Below are 19,666 nucleotides of genomic sequence, written 5' to 3'. Positions count from 1 at the left end.
GGGACAAGATTAGAAGAACACAAGAAGGAAGCTGACAACATGGACACAGTGAAGTACACAAGATCACAGAAAAGACATGCACAAAAAGAAGAAAAGAAATCAGCAGTGACAGATCACATTGCTAGAAACAACTGCGTAATTGACTGGGAGGGGGCGAAAGTTATAGACAGAGAAGACAATAGAAGAACCCGCTGGATCAAGGAGGCAGTTTGGATCAGAAAGTCAACCCCTGTAATGAACCGGGACGAGGGGGGGTACAAACTAAGCCATGTTTGGGATAGTGTTCTCGCCGCAAAAGCGCCACCTACATCGGCTACATATAGCGGCGAGATGCAGTACTCCAGTCAGAAGCTCTGAAGAAGGTGTCTGATAGACACCGAAACGTCAGCGAGGTGAGACTCTTTGGTTGTGTAAAAAGAATTCCCCTATCTCTTAAGTTTTACCAACCTGATGAAACTATTTTCGGGAGTAACAGAATATTTTGTAAATTTTAAAGCATTTTTCCTGTTGGTTGTGCAGGAATTCATTTTAAGCCAAGTGTGGAGTACTCCCAGTACTGGAGGAATGTAGCAGAACCAGAGGTAACGACAATGTATGAAGTGTAGTGTACATACATTATTGTACACATACCATGATTCACTTCATATTGAAGAATGAAGACTTCTTACTCACTGTTTTAATCTTGTAGTAACATGCATGACACATAATTGGCGTAATGAAATTCTGATGCTGCTGAAACACCGAGGCTCGAGTAGTACAGTCTCCTTGCTCCTGGAATTCGGGCCGTGAGCTCAAGAACCCAGTGCACTAACTGCATGGCTAAATGGTTCAGACCAGTTAGACTGGCCAGTTGGTATTGCTCGAACAGCACTGTTGCACTGCTCTTTCTATCTGCAATAATTTCATGAAGAAATTGTTTAAGAAACATCTTTTCCATTTTTTTCAATTGGATAATTGACAGGAGGTTGCCTTCAGACTGAATATGGCTGTGTTTGCCGACAACCCTTCAGTTGGAGGTCTGTGGACCGTCATGGTGGCAATATCGGGAAATAAGGACCTCAAAATGCTGGTAAATACAAACTGAAATGTCTTGTCCTCAGCTGTATGTATTGATGGCTAAGTATTTTGAAATCCTTCATGACACTGACCCAGTAACAGTTGTGTTCAACTTGTGGTTTCATTTTTACGTTGTAAGTACAACATTCATTTTGATTTTGCATGTAGTAATTTTGTTTGAACATTGTGCCATTGTCCCTGTGGTCTAAGAGGAGATTCTCAAATGAGAAAATAGCCCACTTAGTACATACTTTGGCCAGTGCCATACAATCATACCTTGATGTCTCCTGATCATTTGAGGCATGATGTGGTTGGGCCTAGCTGGGACAAAGTGGTTCTATGCAGGGTGGGCTAGAACACAAGTTTATTCAGAATTCTCCTCCTGGACTACACTAGTGATCTAGAGCGAGTTGTAAGGGAGTTCACTGTATGGGTTATGACAGTATATTATGTACATTCAGGCATTATCTATGAAATGTTATTATAACAAACATTCTACATCAAGTTAAGCAGGCCAGCTGGTTAAACATGTACATAACGTTGAACACTTTTACTCTTGCAGAACAAGGTGGTGAAAGGCTACGTGGTGTGTCCAGCCAGGAGTATTGCCATCGGCCAGGGGGAAAACATGAACCTGACAGTCAACATCAAGTCAAAGGGGTGGAGCCTGAAGGACACACCTCAAACTGTGGTATGATCTTATCAATGTTTCCCTACTTCATAGACCTATGCCATACAGTCATACAAAGTCACATTTCCCCTGAGCTTAGACAAGCCTCTGATCCTAAACACTGCAGACTCTGTTGTATGTCAGTTCAAATCCCTGGCAGGCCCCAGTGTTGTGCCCTTGGGAAAGGCATTTAACATTTGTCTTATTTTCCTCACATAACTCAGTTGAAAAAGAAAATGAGTTCCGAGCTTTGGCTAAGGACGTAGTTTCAGATGGGATGTAAAACCGGAGGTCCCGTGTTTGAGGAGAACCACACCTCAGGCACATTTAAGATAACCTGCCACACTTATCTAAAAGAGCAGGGGTCCTTCCCTGTGTGAATGGTTCAAATCTTACAGTATAGTCTCAGGGTTTGCATCTTTGAAGAGGTGATAGACGACTGGTATGTTTAACTTAATTCTTCCAAAAGCATCATGGTAAATCTAAATCTAAATATCAATAAATAAATAATCAAGTAACTTGTTTTGACAACTACTATGCCCCACATAGGTGCTCCCATACGAACGGCTTCAAATTCTGGCAGACAACGGCGACTTTGTGTGTCACAAGGAGGTGACCATCCTACACGAAGAGTCCAACAAGTACCAGTTTCAAGCCCAAATCGTCGCTTCCCTGGGGAAGAGAGATGTCACGTTCAGTGTACATGGAGATTTCAAGCTTTATGTAAGGAACAAAGATGCTACACGATTCTTCATTGACTCAACAAAAGTACAGGGACTTTTGTATGGTGTACTACAACAAGATAATTGTGTTTCTTAATAGTAATGGGATTGTGGTAACAGCACTGGTGGTTAGTTCTTTGCTGAATGCAGTCATTTCTGAATTGATGATTAGTAAATAGATAATGGTGTACTGACATCAAGACTGAAACTTTTGTTGTGTCTGTCCTTGGTGCTAAGAACTTTCTGCCGAGAGTTATATGTTGCTGCCAGTTGACAAGCTAGCAGAGAGATGGCCGCTTGTGCTGTTGTTCACCATAACCAATTGCCAAGCCATCAAGTGATCAATGAACCTTGGATATAGGGATTGTCTTCTTAAGCAAACAGTAATGTTTCTCATGTACATATCATGCATCTTCCTCAGAGCTCAGGCATTGAAACGTAAGCTCTGGGGAGAAACACAATTGTTGTGTAAGAAGAAAATCTCTCTATCCAATGTCCAATGATCACTTGATGGCATGGTATTTGGAACAACAGCACAAGCAACCATCTCCCTGCTAGCTAGTCAACTGGAAAGCAACATAACTCTCAGCAGAACATTTTCAGCACCAAGGACAGACACTTTACAGAAGTGACAGCAAAAACTGCAAATATATTAAAGTACTGTTGAAAATTGTGATGTATGCTATTCTTTTTATCCTGACAGGAGGACAACAGCACCAGTGGAGAGCCCATCTACGAACTGCACAGTCCCAAGGCCAAGAGCAAGTGGCTGCCGGTGTCCAAGAGACTGAAACTGTGCCAGATGCTGGACTGGAACCTGCCGCTGGGCAACAACTGGAAGATGATGGTGGAGAAAATTGGGCTGGACTTTCAGGTGGGAGATTTAGGTTGGGGCAAAGCTGAGACTTCTAGAATGGGCCTCTAGCTTGGCTAGATGTTGTGTCCTTGGGAAAGGCACTTCACACAACTCTCCTCACACCACCCAGGTGGTGGAGATTTAGGTTGGGACAAAGCTGAGAATGAGCTTCTCATACATTGTACCATGTGCAATTGTCGTGCAATAAAGTTCTTCAATATATAACAGTAGGAAATGTATACATGTAGCACGAGGTGTAAAATGGGTATGTGACTTTGGTTGGGGACTCGAGGTAAAAGGCAGTGGAAGTAGAGGGTTGGGCTCCGACTTCCAATACATGTACCTTGCCCTAGATACAGTTGAGAAGCAACCCACAATCCCTATGGCCTCAATCAAAAATGCTTTGCTATCTTTGTCTTGACCTTTTCATGTTTACCGAAGTTCTTCTTCTTCTCCAAAACAGTGACCTATGACCTGGTCCACCAGACTGTCTCTCACCATGGTGTTGGGTTACATAATGTTGCAATTTTATAGTAGGAGGGATTTAGACTCCTGTCACCATATATGTGAATGTGTTTGAGTAAGAATTATCAGAGCAGACCATATGTGAAGGTAAACATTATGCATTTGCTTTGCAAATGTTACCTTCTAGTTTTCATGAAGTCTTGATTCCAATGCTCAGGCCCTGAAGCAGATAGAAGAGGTGAGCTACAAGGAGGGGAGATCTCCTACGGAGCTGCTCCTGCAGGACTGGGAGGCTCGGCAGCCCACACACTTCACACAGGACAATCTGTACAAGATCCTGGACCAGCTTGAGCGTAAGGACGTCATCACGGACTGTGGGTTCAGGCTGTCCACGTCCCTGGACAATCCTCTCACCAACTCCTCTCATCAAGCCTTTGACGCATCTCTGCACAACATCAACCTTTCATTCTGATTCCTGAAAATCAGAGGACATAACAGAGTTGGAGGGGCTGCTCACCATATTATATAGTATATGAATGTGTTTGAGTAAGAACAGAGTTAGGCTAGACCATGTGAAGGTGAACTTCATGCATTTGCTTTGCAAATGCTACCTTTCTACTAGTTTGTTCTGTCCGACAAGGAGGACAACAGCACCAACAGAGAGCTAATCTATGAGCTTGACAACCTGTACAAGATCCTGGACCAGCTGGAACGTAAGGACGTCATCACGGACTGTGGGTTCAGACTGTCCACGTCCCTGGACAACCCTCTCACCAACTCCTCTCATCAAGCCTTCAACGCATCTCTGCACAAAATCAACCTTTCATTCTGATTCCTGCTTAATCATTACTTCTGGGTATGGTAACATCATCAAACCTGGTAAGGATACCACTTAAGTCTCACGAGCATGCAAATGAGACACTTGCACAGACACATGAAATGCAGATTAGGCACACCAATGCCACCCTTACGCCAAATCTTATTTTGAAAGTTCATTGTGTTGGTAGACGTCATCACAACGCAAGTTTAATCTATATTTTCCAATCCAACAGAAGAAATTGGACTTGGTATGTACAAAATGTATGTGTTGTCAAAATTTTGAATTTGTCAAACTATAATATCTTTGTCTTCGCTCAGGGTCAACAGTTCAAGATGAATTGTTTCTAGGTCATTGGGGGGAAACGTGCCACGCATCTGGTGCTTGGCCCTTGGGAAATGCACTTTACACCTCACTTGACTCACTTGTTGCAAATACGTAATGTTACACAGCTTCAGTTAGGAACGTCCTCTAATGTGGTATGTAAAGCTGGGGATCCTGTGTTTGAGGAGAGCCACACCTCAAGCACATTAAAAACCCACCACACATATAAAAAAGACTAATATGTTTTTAGTGTGAGCGTATGAGGATTGTTGACATCTTGGAAAGATGATAGTCACCTGGAAATCTATGCTGGTTATATGTAAGAAAGATGTTGTATATAATATTATATGTAAGTATGTTTATAGTCTGTTTCTATCAATCAATCAATCAATCAATCTATCTATCTATATTTCAAAATTGTTTATCAATCAAACAAAATTGCAGCCAGAGGCTGAATTATATCTTGTTGCACAAAGGACCAATGCATTGAAATAGTCAAATTTTAATTCTTAAAATTCTAAATTACACATGAAGAATCAAGTAACAATATTGATATTGTAGTAGTTAAAAAAATATATGTTACTTTGTATGTCATGTATGTATGTTTTATGTGTATGTATGTATGTATGTATGTTTGTTTTATGTATATGTTGAATTCTTTGCTGTAACGGTTATATAGACTGAGGTGTTTCTTTTCTCCTTTGTCCAAGAAAGTCTATGGTAAAGTATTCTGTTGTGAAAGAGTTTTTAGATTGAATCAGCTTCTGATAAGTGGATCAATGCATCATTTCATCCAGATTTTTAAAATCCTTTTTCCCTCTAAGGGAAAATATACTTCATTGCCAGCATCTGTATGATAGATATTCAATACAGGATACAGGAATGATAACTATTGCTGCTAATTGGTTTAATTAATTAGATAATTTCCTTCTAGTGTGTTTGGAAACTTTGGCTGTACAGTGGAATTGCCAAGCAAACTGCAGTACTTTCCTTTAAAGATAGATGGCGTTGTTGCATAGACTAGTTACAGGCTTTTACAATTTCATCTATTCTATTATGTAATCTATCTTTAACTAAAAATGTGCCACTGAGAGGGGAAAAGTCCTAGAGATGTTGGTATTCTAGAAAAGTGCCAGGCGTTAGCCTTTATGTTTTAATATGCTGTATTAATACTGTTGATATTGGAAATATGTAACCAAGAGTAGGAAAGATATGTACCAAGAGACCAAGTCTCGTCATATACAAAATGTGTATGTGTGCGTGTGTGCATGTGTGCGTGACTGTGTTAAACTGAAATTGAAGTTGCATGATTGTATTATACATTTAAAAAGAGAAATAAACAAGAAAATGCAATTAAGATATAAATTACTTACGTCCTCCAAACATCTGGCGACCGTGGCGGATACCTGGCATGTATTATCCAAACGATGGCTTCCAATAGTCAGGAACTATATTTTGTAATAAAAGTATCGTGACAAAAACCACTTGTGTGTCTTCATCGCTTAATACATCCTGTCAGAATTAATGTGAAGGATATTTGAATGCATGTGTGAAGGTATAGCCGTGGCGACTCTTGAATCGGGTGTATTTTGCTGGTACTCGGCTCACCGAATACCAGAAACATATGCCCGATTCAAGAGTCACCACGGCTAGTGAAGGCAAAGAGTCAATACTGTATTCCTGATTTATTTTCGCTGTACTATCATACACTTTACCATTAAGTCTATAGTATAGACAGTGGAATGACTAATAGTATTTTTTTTTTTCAATTTCGCTTTCCCGCCAGGCTGAAACGAGAAGCTGAATCCGTTTCCTTGTTTGTTGTTAAATTTCTACAGCTACAAAAAGCACGACTTGCGTGATTTCCCTTTGTTGCGAAAGAAATAGTCATGCCTTCAAGTACCAGACATAATTATCAACCAAGGATTGAGGTGTTTAAAATCTGTTTTTTCTCCTAGACGTAAATTGGAACTCGCTGCCACCAAGTACAGTACTGGCATCACCACTAGATCGCTTTAAACAATTAGATGTGTTATACAGTAGTTAGATGTGCAAAGGTTAGGTGTAACAAGTCGTTCAGTGTAATACAACCAACTGCCGCCGCGCCGCGTTCCTGCGAAACTGATGTGCTACTCTGAAGGGTTGTCACACACGTGTTACCGGTTGTATGTACATGTACTTTGTACAGATACGGAACTCAGAAGCTGGTGTGTTTACGTTACCATGGAGGGCTAGTTGTTACACTGGCTATTCTGATACAGATACAAAACAGAGAAGCAATAAAACGTGTAATCAACACGGGTAGCTCACCCGTAGCGTGTAACTTTGTAAATATTTGAGACACGACTTCCCTAAAGTCTGACTGCCAAACCCGGGATTAGCTCAGTCAACAGCAGAGTACACAATGTGTTACGTTTAAACATTGCGGTCTTTTGTTACCTTACAGCGATCATTTGCAAATCTACTGGATTCCGTAGTCTCCATCAGACACATTTGCAGGCTGGTATCGAGTAGAAATCAGTCTAAAAAGGAATGTAACTGGCCAGGGGAGTTAGTCGACCATAGAGGCATATTCAAGTGGACCCCCTATGGCCGGCTATAACTCCCCTGGCCGGTTAGTTAGGGCGATTCAGTCTGGCTATTTCGGCTTAAGTGTAGTTTACGGCCGCAAACTACACTTAAGCCGCTATTTCTACTATTTAGTCAGCCTGCAAAGGAGTCTCGTAGAGACTAGAGGCCACTCAGCAGTAAAGGATATTTGTGTCCCTCTTCCTCACGTGACTTTTTCTCCAATTTTCCCTGTTTACGTCCCGGTTGATTTTACGGTCACGAAGAGGAACTTCGCAAGCTCAGCCTCGAACTGTTGACTTCGTGCGTAAGCTTGCAAACTTCCGTACCGTAATGTTTCGGCGTTTGTTTTCTCTAACCAGCCAGGCTTCCAAAAAAAGACCAAGATAAGCTCGCCAGTACTAGTATTCCCTTTCACAGTGCCATTCGAGGGTCTACGTGATGGGATGATCCTAATGGGCAACGCTTAACGGTAAATTCAGGCAGGCCGACGACGCTGAACGGTAAGTTAAGTTATTCTTGTGTGAAATTCTTATTGGAATGTTTGCATTCATGGGTCACTGGCAAAACTTAGCCTCCTGTGCAGGCCCCGCGGTGGTGGGGAAGAGTTTTTAACGCGTTATTTTAATATAGCCGGCCATCCTACATAGCCGCCGAGAGAAGGTTCCTTTCAGCCCACGGAAAGGGACCTTCTCTCGGTTAAAAACTCTTCCCCACCGCCGCGGGGCCTACACAGGAGGCTAGGCAAAACTACTCTGCAGAGCTTGGACCCTCCGATCCGTTATGATTTTCAGGCAAACTCAATTGCGCCTGAGAATGAATTCAGGAGGACAAATAATGTGCTAAGTGGAACTAAAGCTAGCCTGGGTACCATCCGATTGTAACGGCAACCCAGAACAAATCGGATGGCACCCAGGCTAAATTAAAGCGACAAGTAACTTTTTTTTGCCAATAGATTCGAGCACTTCATACCCCGTGCTGGAGCCCTGGAGGTTTGCACGTAATGGGAAGAAGAAGACTCCACACCATCTTTTCCGATGCACTTGCGATTAGCCATTGGGCATGAATTAATTTGCAATAAAGTTATTACTGACAGACACTGCAGGATACGGAAGGCTTGGGGGTCCCATTGCCGTTTAGATTATTCTTTTATTTTTAACATCAATTCCATTCAGTAGTTTATTATTATTGGCAGCGATACTAGAGAGGTCTTTGTTTTGCACGCAGTCCATCACCGGTCGGATTTTATTTTGAGCATCCATTCAATAGTAACAGGAAGGATTTAAACTGGTTCACACGGCTTTTAATAATACGATTCAATAATTTGTTATTCTTACTCAGGAATATCAACAGGTCGCAGTTTAAAAGATCATCGTGGGGCGTAGCGGTAGAGTGTTCGAATAGACCCAAGAGGTTCCGGGTTCGAATCCTGCCCGATGTCACCGATCTTGTGCCCTTGGGAAACGCACTTTACACGACTTTCCTCATTTCACTCTGGTATAATGAGTACCTAGCTTCGGTTAGGGACGTTAGATAGAGCTCTCGTGTTTGGAAGAGCCGCACCCCACGCACGTTAAAGAACAGCGCCGCACGAAAAGAGTAGGGGACCTTCCCGGTGTGAGTGGTTCAAACACGCTTACAGTCTGGTCGCAGGTTTGACATCTTTGAAGAGGGGATAGTCACCTGTTATGTCAATATCCTTTAACTAATGTGGCAAATCTTCATAAAAATAGCTAAATAAATAAATAAATCTATACGAGTTAAGGTTGACAGGAACATCTCGTCAATGTAATCGGCTGTTATACATCATAAAAGTTTTGCCGTGCCTCTTTTGACGCCAATAATTCCATGGCCAGACCGGGTCATATTTTCAAGCCGGTGCCCGGCTGGGCAGTTTGCGGAATTGAAGTATGAGACAAAAGAAAACAAAACACACAAAACGTTTCAAGTGTTAAAGGGGGAAGTCAGGGATCGCATAAGCGCAAAAGTACAAAATTAAAAGTAGTCATGAGTATGATTGGTACATATTCTTGAGATGCACTTTTTAAATGGTTCTGAACTTCATTAGTTCCAGCTACCCGGCCGGGTCCCTGGTTTTGAAATGTGACATTCAATATTTACACAAAATGTATGACTGTTGCCATTCCTGTATTTTCTCGAGAAACTGGGAAACATGGGGTTAACGTTGCGTTGCATGGTTTTCACGCTAACGTGTAATACATTCCTCTGACTGAGCCCCAGATATTTTCATCCGTCGGTACAAAAAAAGGGGAAAACCCACGGTCACTAAGCACGTGACATACTCTCTACACCACAAATTTCCCCGTCACCCTCCCCACCCCCGCGGTTTCTACGGGTGGACCCGTCCGATGACACTTGACCTTACAGATCACATACCCCACATGAAAAGTTGCACGACAAGTTTTACTGTCAAAACAACTCATGAGGTGGCGAAGCATGAGTCACATATCAAACAGGGTGTCGTCAACACATGCAACTGTTGTATTTGACTTCTATTAACACCAGCCAACGACGAAGAACCACTATATCGGTAAGTTTCGCTTCCACTGTCGACCAGTCAACATGATATGGAACAGGGAAGTAGTATTGCATAAAAATAACGTAAGCATAGTCAGGTGATAGTCAGACGAATTTGCCGCGAGAGTGGCCAGGTGTGTGCGTTGTACGTCTGGGGATGATGGTACGAAGTAAGTGTGAAGGATTTTTAATCGCAAGATCACTGGCAAAGGCTGTTTTAGACTGAAGTCTCATACATAAACAATCATATCCAAGCAGAGGTTGGGAGGGTGAATTAAATTGCAACAGCCTTAACAGGTACCTTCTTTTGATTCCTAATACAGTATTAATGTTACATTTTTTGCTGACAGTCGAGGGATGGCTATCAGAAAACCAATCCAAACGAGTATAATCCCGGGTGAATGTGTGAAAAGCCACCATATGTGAGGAGGAAATTAGTCTTGCAAAATTAATTAAAATTTAAATTGATTAAAAATTGCAGTCAGGGGGGATGTCAAACTTGTTGTTTGGTACCAGTTTTACCAGTCGCATCATAGCACATAATAAGTAAATTGGCCTGCTAACGTTAGCAGCTTTTCATGAGGGATATAGTGGGCTGACTACTCTCTCTTCGCAGTCAGGGACTGAATTGCGAGGAGCTTACAACTGGCGTTTACAATTTTAAGGGTCTGTAATGGCAACCTTTCAGTGCTTATGATAGTGACCTCCATACGACAGTACCTAGAAACTGCTCAAAGTGCGGCAATAAGACTCTAAGGTTTGATCCACTAACGCAGTGATGAACCTACTTTTTTTCAATATCGGTGTGGTGGGATCTTTAACGTGCTCAAATTGTGGCTCTCCACAAACATTATATAGGGACCTCCTTGCCTGGTTACCAAGCCTTATTCAGTTGCTAATAAGTTCCTGCCTGAATGGCAGCTAAATTAGGCTTGGAAACTACATGTAAGCTAGGGACCTCCATTGATGTCATGACGGAATAAGTCAGCCTTTATTATTAATTTGGAAGGATTGATTGTGATCTCCATGTAAGCATTTGTTGGAAAAGTAGGATCCCTACAATTCCTGACAATGGTTTCTTTGTGAGTACACACATATATAATATATAGAGCATACTGAATGACCGAGTGACCTGGGAGGAGTACATTTTGAACTCAACATGTTGTCACAAATTAGTGGTGACATGCTTGTCTTAACCAAGGCCGTACCTAGGCCTTTACCTTTACACTATCTGAAAACTTGCAGCAAGACAACTGGTATAACCTTACTCACTCACTCACTGTCCGGTTTATTGTCTGTTGTTCCCCGTTTTCTGAGGGTTAGACGTGCTTGCACAATACATCTGGGGCTTGATGGCAGCCCGCCACTTGTCTCTGTCTTAGTACATTAACACGTACTGCCGAAGATAATATCAGATTCTGGTCTGGTTGACTGGGTCTGGTCTATACCTGTACTACTAGCCGACTGCTGTCGACCCCTGTGGCAAGGACACCAGCAGCAGAATAATCATTGAGCCTGGATAGTGAGTGTGACAAGATAACATATATCATTAACAGGTGGTTTCTTAATGCTAATATGTCAGTGGTGAAAATTATCTAAGGGACCACCAAAAAGCGGTTGCATTGGCCAGGTGGTCCCTATGAGTAGGTCACTAGTACAGGATTGACTGTATATCAAATTTCCAAGGGGGTCCTTATGTAGAGGTGGTCACTAGTACAGGTTTGACTGTATATCAGTGGCCAGGTCACGCTGGTGGTCCTTATGTACAGTTGGTCACTTGATCATGACCAGGTTTGACTGTATATCAGTGGTCAGGGGGTCATTATGTAGAGCTGGTCACTTGTACAGGTTTGACTGAACAGTATATCAATAGACAGACTAGATAGTCTTTATGTAGAGGTGATCACAAGTACAGGTTTGACAGTATGTTGCTGACCTCAGAATACCTCACTTCCTTGAAATTACACTGCTGCCTAATTGCATTGTATGACGTATGTTTGACCCATGACGTGTAGGGGAGCCCTTAGGGACTGGAAGAACCTCAAAACTGGCCGGGTGAAAATGTTTTCAAGTCAAAGTCTTGTTACGACAGGCTACACCAGTAGTGGTTAAATTTTGTAGAATTAGAAATTAGAATTTGTAGAATAGAAAGCTACTAGTAGGTAGGAGGTTTTACGTTTGGTTGCAATTGTGTTTTAAGGTTGTGGTTGAAACAATTTTGTTGTACAGTAGTGTAGATTTTGTGATAGAAAGCAAAATTAGCTTAACCTCAAACATTTCAAGAGTTACCATGTCGTTTGTTGTTGTTGTCTTTGCTTCAGGTCTATTTTTCCACTAGACTTGGCTTCTATGTATTTTGAAAAGGCACTGTACATCATTCTGTTATAATTATATCTTCACCCAGATCTTCTTGTATTCCTGCCAATGTCGCAATGTCCTCATTTAATTTTAAAAAGATGTTCTGTCCTTGCTAATTTTTCAGACAAGGCTGTTCCTTGGAGCCATCAGTAGGCTCTGCCTATCAGGCTGAAACCACCAAGAGACTTACAAAGCCATGGAAGAAGGGAAGGAAGAACCTGTGACGGACAAGCCTGGGACACACAAGCATGGGACAGACAAGCCTGGGACAGACAAGCATGGGACAGAGAAGCCTGGGACAGATGAATGTGGGACAGACAAGCCTGGGACAGACAAGCATGGGACAGATGAACATGGGACAGACAAGCATGGGACAGAGAAGCCTGGGACAGATGAATGTGGGACAGACAAGCCTGGGACAGACAAGCGTGGGACAGATGAACGTGGGACAGATGAACCCGGGACTGACAAGTCTGGGACAGACAAGTCTGGGACAGACAAGCCTGGGACAGACAAGCCTGGGACAGATGAACGTAGGACAGATGAATGTGGGACAGGTAAACCTGGGACAGACAAGCCTGGGACAGCTAAACATGTGACAGACGACGACAATGCTGTGATTGGACCCTTGAAACTTTGTGTTGGGCAAGAAAAGGCAAGTCTATTCAGTTCTTTTACACTTAACATCAGTCTAGGTGTATCCATACATACATGTACATGTACATGTACTAGGACAGACATGGGGTCTAAATGCTGCATGTATGTTTGAATTTGGCATGTGGACAATTCATGTGTTTTTTTTTGTATAGCACAGATCAATGAAATTACAACATTTAACACATTTTCTTGTGGACTAGGGGTCATTAAGGTCTTAAGGTTTCTGCCCCGGCTAACCAGGCTTCTCAAAAAGCCTTAAAACTTTTTTGTGTTGAGACGTTTGTATGTGAAATATATTTTTTTGACCTTTGCATCTCCCTAACTCTCCGCATCAAATAGTTATGAAAACGCGAAAATGTTTTATTCCCTGTCAATTTCGGGGGGGTTGCGTCCGCTCGCGGAGACAGCCGTAAATCCCCTGATAAAACAACCAGGGGCCAGTCGGCACATGCGCACTGTGCACCTTCCGCTGATAAAAAAAACATGGCGGACGTTTGTTTTCAGAGAGCCTGGTGCCGCGCCGGCGACAAAAATGGTGACAGATACTTTCATTTTGGCGCAGTTGTAGTTAAGTAGGCTTTCGTATGGTGGTCGCGTGTGCGTGCAGCTAAATGGCCCATCCTTGACGATATTGTACTCTATGTTCGCGGCTTTTGGTTAGTTGTGGAAAGGCCACTGAAAAAAATCTCTACGTAAGCGCGGCCGTCCGCTTGGCCGTATACATACGCGGCGATGAGATGTGGACGCAGAAACTCGTTCTGTACTACCAAAAAGGCTCGATAGACTGAAGTACTACACACTATCGTAGTCTGGCGCATGCTGGTCGTTCAGCCGGCCCCAGTTTGTACGCGGGCCCCGGGCCGGCCGACCGCTGTAGGCCCGAGCCCGCATACGGCTCACTGGAAGCGTAAAATAAACACTGCAGACGTGACCTACATTCTACTGATTTACAAGCAGGCGTTTGAAGGAAGATCGAAATATTTCCTGATACCCCGTTTGTAGGACAAAATGTCAGGACAAACACTTGGATTACGATTGTATTAGGCTTATTATTTGCTTATCCTGTATGTTTTATGTATTGTCAAATTCAAGAGGTGTTCAAAAGTTTTGGTTTTGTTTGTGGGTTTTCTTAGGGAAATGTTGCAACAAAATGCATGTATTTACTGGGTTCATATTGCCAAATTTCTCCAAGAGTTTCCAGACAGAACTCAGAAGCTCAGTGCCATTATAAAGACTAAAGGGAGCTCTTGCTCTGCCGAAACATGTCATTGTCGTAAGTGTATTTTACATCCATAGTTACCTATAACCTCTATCATACTACACTTATTCGTTATTGGAGAGTCTCCGCGAGACCCAGACGAAGGCTGGCCTGATATTAGTAATTCTTTGTGCAAGTGACAACTGCTTTCTCCGGTCTGGCCAAAGTTGGTCTTGTTTACTTTAGGTTAGCCCATGGAATGGAGATTGTGATCATCTCGTGTTTTGATAGCCTGGATGCAGTCCTAATGGCGTTTTGTTCTGGAAACTACTAGTATAAGCCATTTTACACTGCTCCAGGGAAAACAGAATGTCACTAAGGGTGATTTTAGATTTGTAAGAAGACTGAAACGCACACAAGAGCATATCAAATTCAGTTACCTTTACTGTCAATGCAAAGTTGTATGTACATTTGGAAAAAAAAACGATATATGTCCATTTGTATAGTACAAATATAGTACAGAATATACAATGTAGGGTCGGTGAAAATGGTATTAATAAAAAGACTACATTTTTAAAAGCCAAAACAGAGGAGAACAACATTATACAAACATATTACAAACATTATAAAACATCTGCGGTGATTTTGTAAACAACAAAGCAATGAAAACGGAAATTGAATTTGGAAAAAAAACTACATGTACATGTGTATCGTTAGAATCTAACTTAGATATCTCTCTTCATACCTCCATGATATCGCTTTGTGTTTGGAAAGTAAAGCCATGATAGGAAGACAGTGCATAAACAATGGCATCCTGACCAAACCTACTCTCCAAGCAGAGGTTTGGGTTTTGGGGGTATTTTAGCGTGTTTTTAGGCTTTTTTATCGGGGTTTCTCTTTTGCACTGAATTTTTTTTCCTACCAAACCCAACAGGAAAAAAATTCAGAGCAAAAGAGAAACCCCTATAAAAAAGCCTAAAAACACGCTAAAAATACACCCAAAACCCAAACCTCTGCTTGGAGAGTAGACCAAACCGCCATAACTGTCATCCTACCATGGCTTACCATTCCAAAAAGGCACAGTTTTTTTACGAGAGTTTTACGGCTACTGGCCACGCTTGTGGGGGTAAGGTGTGGCGCGGGAGGTCCGGCGTCCGCGGCGGGCAGGCCCCCCGGAAGTTCCAGTGGCGCTCCCGCAGCGGCAGGACGGCCAGGTGGCCGTGGCCAGATCTACGACATCAACGAAGTAGACCTGCACAGGAATGGAAAAAAATGTTTGTACAATACAGCAACTTACTAATCTGCACAGATTACTAGTACCAAATTCTGTAATACAGGCATATGACAAAACCCGTTTAAAATGTTCTTAGATGCACTATATATTTCTGTCGCATAACTTTCTTCCTTATATACTCTCACATAACTGTTATGTGTATGTATAATGAGTTTATGTAGGAAATTCCATCCAGGAATAACTGGTCTAGAGATTCAAATGCCACCACAACGTTCTGTATTACTACAAATGTTTATCAAATGCATAGAGACAAATGTATAGTACATGTATATCAAATGCAGTTAGACAGATGTATAGTATATCAAATGCATGAAGACAAATGTATAGTATATGTCAAATGCAGTTAGACAGATGTATAGTATATCAAATGCAGTTAGACTGAACTTCTAGAAAGTTTGGTTCCAGATCGAGACGATGCCTTCCCAGCCAGGAGGGGAGTCACAAGTTATCTTCAGATTTACCGTCACAAGGTTAGACACAACTTTTAGAAAGTTTATACAAATTTATGTACGTACTGCCCGCTGCTCCTCAACTTGCCCGTCGTACAGGCGGACCGGGTCGTCGGGGAATCGAGCCCGCATGACCCACCTAACCTCTTCCGGGTAGACATAGGTGGGTGTGTCCCTCCCCGGGGCCCGGGAGTCCGCCCCCACCGTCCTGTCGGATCCATACTAGAAAAGAAACCAGCATAGATCAGATTGGGTGAACACCATGCGCATTGTTACAGAACTTTTTATCGTCAAAACTACCAGTAAAACCTATCCAGGATTTTTTGCTCAACACACAAATTATTATTTGGAATTATGTAGCTGACCTTCATGGGATGATAATTTTCTTGCGTTTGCTCGAGAACAAACTAGTGTAGCCTGGTATCTCGACTATCATGGATGGGGCATGCTGTCTCAGGGTCTCTAAAATATATAACAGTTCTCCCCCTCCCAGCTCAACGTACTAACGACGTTCACTCACCCAGAGCCCTCGGAAGAGGGCAGCCGCCAGCCTGCGCCGTGGCCCCCAGTCCGGCCGGCTCGAGTTTGCCGGAGCTGTGTGGGGCAGATGGAGGAGGATGTGCCGCAGGCCAGCTGGCAGGGTGAGGCTGGAAATCGCCGGGGGAAAAAGACATGTTATACCACACAAGGATGTGTGAGAACCGATTTCCTAACCAAGAAGCTACATTTGCTGCAAGGACACGATAATGCGGAGGTCACGTTTACAAACCAGGACCGGCCGGGCAGTCTTGCGGAACGAAAAGTATGATATAAAAGACGAAAAAGCACAAAAACGTATCACAAAACTTGTTTCTACTGCACAGTTAAACTTCAGAATATAGAGAAGCCGTGTCAGACAGGTCTGTTTACATTTCTACCACACATTTTTCTAAACGTCTTTTGACCTACTTTACTAGCGGTCATTAGATCCCACATTCTCTAGCTCTTTCATACATCAGACTTCTTGGAGCACTACGACTGTCAACTCCATCAACTATGAAAATTGCACTAGCTGCCGAAGTCCAGCCCAAAAATATCGATACATGCAGTAACACACGACATTGGGCCATTTTCACCAACGCTATTCTGTGCGGGAACAGCCCCCTTTTTTGGGGGGAGGGGGGTATTTTCTGATCAAACGTAGATCGCACGCAATAGAAGCTCCACGGAGATATATGTAGGCTTGCCAGCCGGAGCTTCTATTGTGTGCGATCTACGGTTTGGTCAGAAAATACCCCCCCCCCAAAAAAAAAACACCGATCCAGGAACGCCTGACAGGAGGCTGCGGGAACAGGGCAAACTTTTTTCAATTACTGCTCAAACTAAACAATACACGTATAGGCTTCTACTTCTGAATAAAAACCTAATATTGTACATACCCGCTCTGCTCGAAAAGTAGTTCTAGCGCCGCCATTGCATTCTCAAGGTCGGCCATTGTTGCGTTGGAACAAGGAGGTTGGATGGAAGGATGCGACAGCACTGTTGATACGAGGTGGTCTGTCCGAAGTCACTGACGATATGACTAAAAACTCAGGCGAAAACATCACGCATGCGCTGTGAAATTGCGTTCTGTGATCAAGCTTCTGATAACGAAAGACTGTCACAACAGTCCCCACATGGTCACTGTTAAAACACCATTATTATTGTCAAATTGACAAATGGCTTCATCCGGTTTTGTCTTTCATCTAAATGCGCAGCAGATTTGTTTGTTTGTGTATTGTTGAAGTGACTTTTCTATGACTTTTCTATTTTCTATGTCTGATCTCAAGCTCTTTTATTAATCATGGATAAATAAAAAGAAAAAATGTGAGAAACACTGTAATAGTTGCCACCGAAATCACTCATTGGTAACAAGGTCACTTCGAAATTTCTCGCAGATGAAGCCGACACATTAGGTAGTCGATTAGCACCTCGTGGTTTAGGCCATAAATCACCGATACCCAGCAAGGCTCAGCACTTTTCTTATCTACTGACTGCCACAGAATGTGTGAAAATGGAAGAGCGCCTCTGATGTCAATCGATGATCTAATAAGTTTCAGATAGGCGCTAACTCCTCAGTAAGCTCTTTTATGGCTTTGCAAGTCAAGCCTGCTGGGAACAGCCTGTTTTCACAAATTCCAGGCCTGGCTTGTGCTTTTACCAGGCGTGCTAAATCGGAAACGTTTACTGATCATTTTCGATCCATAACTAAGCATAAGCCTGATCTGAGAAAAACTTATGTCTGTCTAGAATATAAAATGATGGTACTGTTCCACATACACTTACTTCCCATTTCAAAGAAACATACGAAAAACATGAACTGACATGGGCAGTTTCTCTTATTCTAGTATATGAACGATCTGTACAGAAAACATAGACGCCACTTGTCGGTGAATGAATTCTTACCATAGTGAGTCTGCATTCGTACAAGTACAGAATATATAGAGGCCACAACTCAAAGATACAGTATTTACATTTATTTCTACCGCACAGTTCGATCAGAAACGTGCCCTGTAAAATTTCTGTTTACATTTCAAGATCTTGTCAAGAAAAGTCTAGGCACATTACATCTTGTCAAGAAAAGTCTGGCACATTACATCTTGTTTACGTCACTGCTGGAAATGTCACTCGAGTGGTCCACATACTCTTACTGCCAATTTCAAACAAACATACAAAATACATACACTGACATGGGCAGTTTCTCTTTCTTATACTAGTATATAAACAATCTCTGTACAGAAAACAGAGGCCACAGCTCAGATATACAGTATTTTACATTTATTTCTACCGCACAGTTCGGTATTCATGTTTACATAACTGCTGTGACTGGAGATGCCGAGTGGTCGCGTGGCAGCTAGGGTTGCCAAGTGTTCGGAACAAAGGGATTAGATTAGCACCTCAGATCATAAACAAGAGGGCCTGCAAGGGGGGTAGTGATTACGAATTACGCAAAATTTTCGCCGTCTATTACGAATTACGCAAAATTTTCGCCGTCTATTACGAGACCTGATTGCGACTTTACGATTTGCGGCTAATGTCCAATTACGAATTACGCTGATTTTTGCGGAGGCTGCCTACGAATTACGAAGTCTAAAACGGCCTGATTACGCTTTACGAAAAAGGGCTTGCAGGCCCTCAAACAACTCAACGCGCAGTTAGCATTTTCTGTTTCTTATACTAGTACATGTATATATATATACTATAAGAGCAATCTATACCTTATTGAATCAGGCCTGCCTCTTGGTTTTTCTTGCTTTCCTTCTGGGTTGCTTGGGGGGATCACGGCTCTTTCGTTTTCTGCTAGCGCTGTTCCCGGTAGTTTGGACTGGCGGACCCAAACCCACAACTCTACCCACTCTCCTGTCTTCCCTTACGATGAGCTGGCTGTCTTTTACCAGAGTAGCCCTGGCACCCTCCTCCTCCTCTGCAATGAAGAAATGTACAAAAATCTAAACAACAAGAAAGTATGCCCACCACACGAAAGTGTGCACGTTGAACAAAGCTAACCTTTCAGAAGGATGAAAAACTGTTGTCAGTAGTATTTTAAAATGAATTCATCAACTAGGACTAGGACTGTCTTTATTCAACATACAAAAACACATCAATGCTTTACCTGAATGCACTTCACCATCACTGTCTGCCTCGGCATCTGCAGTCCCATAGCTGTGCTGGATGG

General features: G+C 42.5%; 3 protein-coding genes across 3 annotated transcripts in view; 2 read left to right on the top strand and 1 right to left on the bottom strand.

Annotated features, from left to right (window-relative positions):
* LOC109481024 overlaps window positions 1-6,378 on the top strand; it is a 17,349-nt gene extending 10,971 nt beyond the window's left edge. The window contains exons 12-17 of the mRNA XM_019783501.1: window positions 520-581; window positions 962-1,069; window positions 1,619-1,747; window positions 2,276-2,449; window positions 3,152-3,322; window positions 3,987-6,378. Of these exons, the coding sequence (XP_019639060.1) occupies window positions 520-581; window positions 962-1,069; window positions 1,619-1,747; window positions 2,276-2,449; window positions 3,152-3,322; window positions 3,987-4,241 (899 nt within the window). The 3' untranslated portion in view covers window positions 4,242-6,378. The remainder of the gene's footprint in view (window positions 1-519; window positions 582-961; window positions 1,070-1,618; window positions 1,748-2,275; window positions 2,450-3,151; window positions 3,323-3,986) is intronic.
* Window positions 6,379-9,876: 3,498 nt separating this feature from the next.
* Window positions 9,877-13,249, top strand: LOC109480870 (salivary glue protein Sgs-3-like). Its single transcript, XM_019783200.1, has 3 exons — window positions 9,877-10,029; window positions 12,499-13,071; window positions 13,232-13,249. The coding sequence occupies exons 2-3, from the start codon at window positions 12,571-12,573 to the stop codon at window positions 13,247-13,249; spliced, it is 519 nt and encodes a 172-aa protein (XP_019638759.1). The 5' UTR covers window positions 9,877-10,029; window positions 12,499-12,570.
* A 2,085-nt stretch (window positions 13,250-15,334) lies between these two features.
* On the bottom strand, window positions 15,335-17,775 carry LOC109480869. Its single transcript, XM_019783199.1, has 4 exons — window positions 17,391-17,775; window positions 16,493-16,619; window positions 16,039-16,194; window positions 15,335-15,481 (listed from the first exon to the last, which is right to left on the bottom strand). Exons 1-4 carry the CDS (start codon window positions 17,444-17,446, stop codon window positions 15,335-15,337), a joined length of 486 nt encoding a protein of 161 aa, XP_019638758.1. The 5' UTR covers window positions 17,447-17,775.
* Window positions 17,776-19,666: the final 1,891 nt, after the last annotated feature.

The sequence above is a fragment of the Branchiostoma belcheri genome, unplaced genomic scaffold (assembly GCF_001625305.1).
Source record: "Branchiostoma belcheri isolate BF01 breed outbred unplaced genomic scaffold, Haploidv18h27 scaffold53, whole genome shotgun sequence".
NCBI lineage: Eukaryota > Metazoa > Chordata > Leptocardii > Amphioxiformes > Branchiostomatidae > Branchiostoma > Branchiostoma belcheri.
This window is presented reverse-complemented; position numbering and strand designations above follow the sequence as displayed.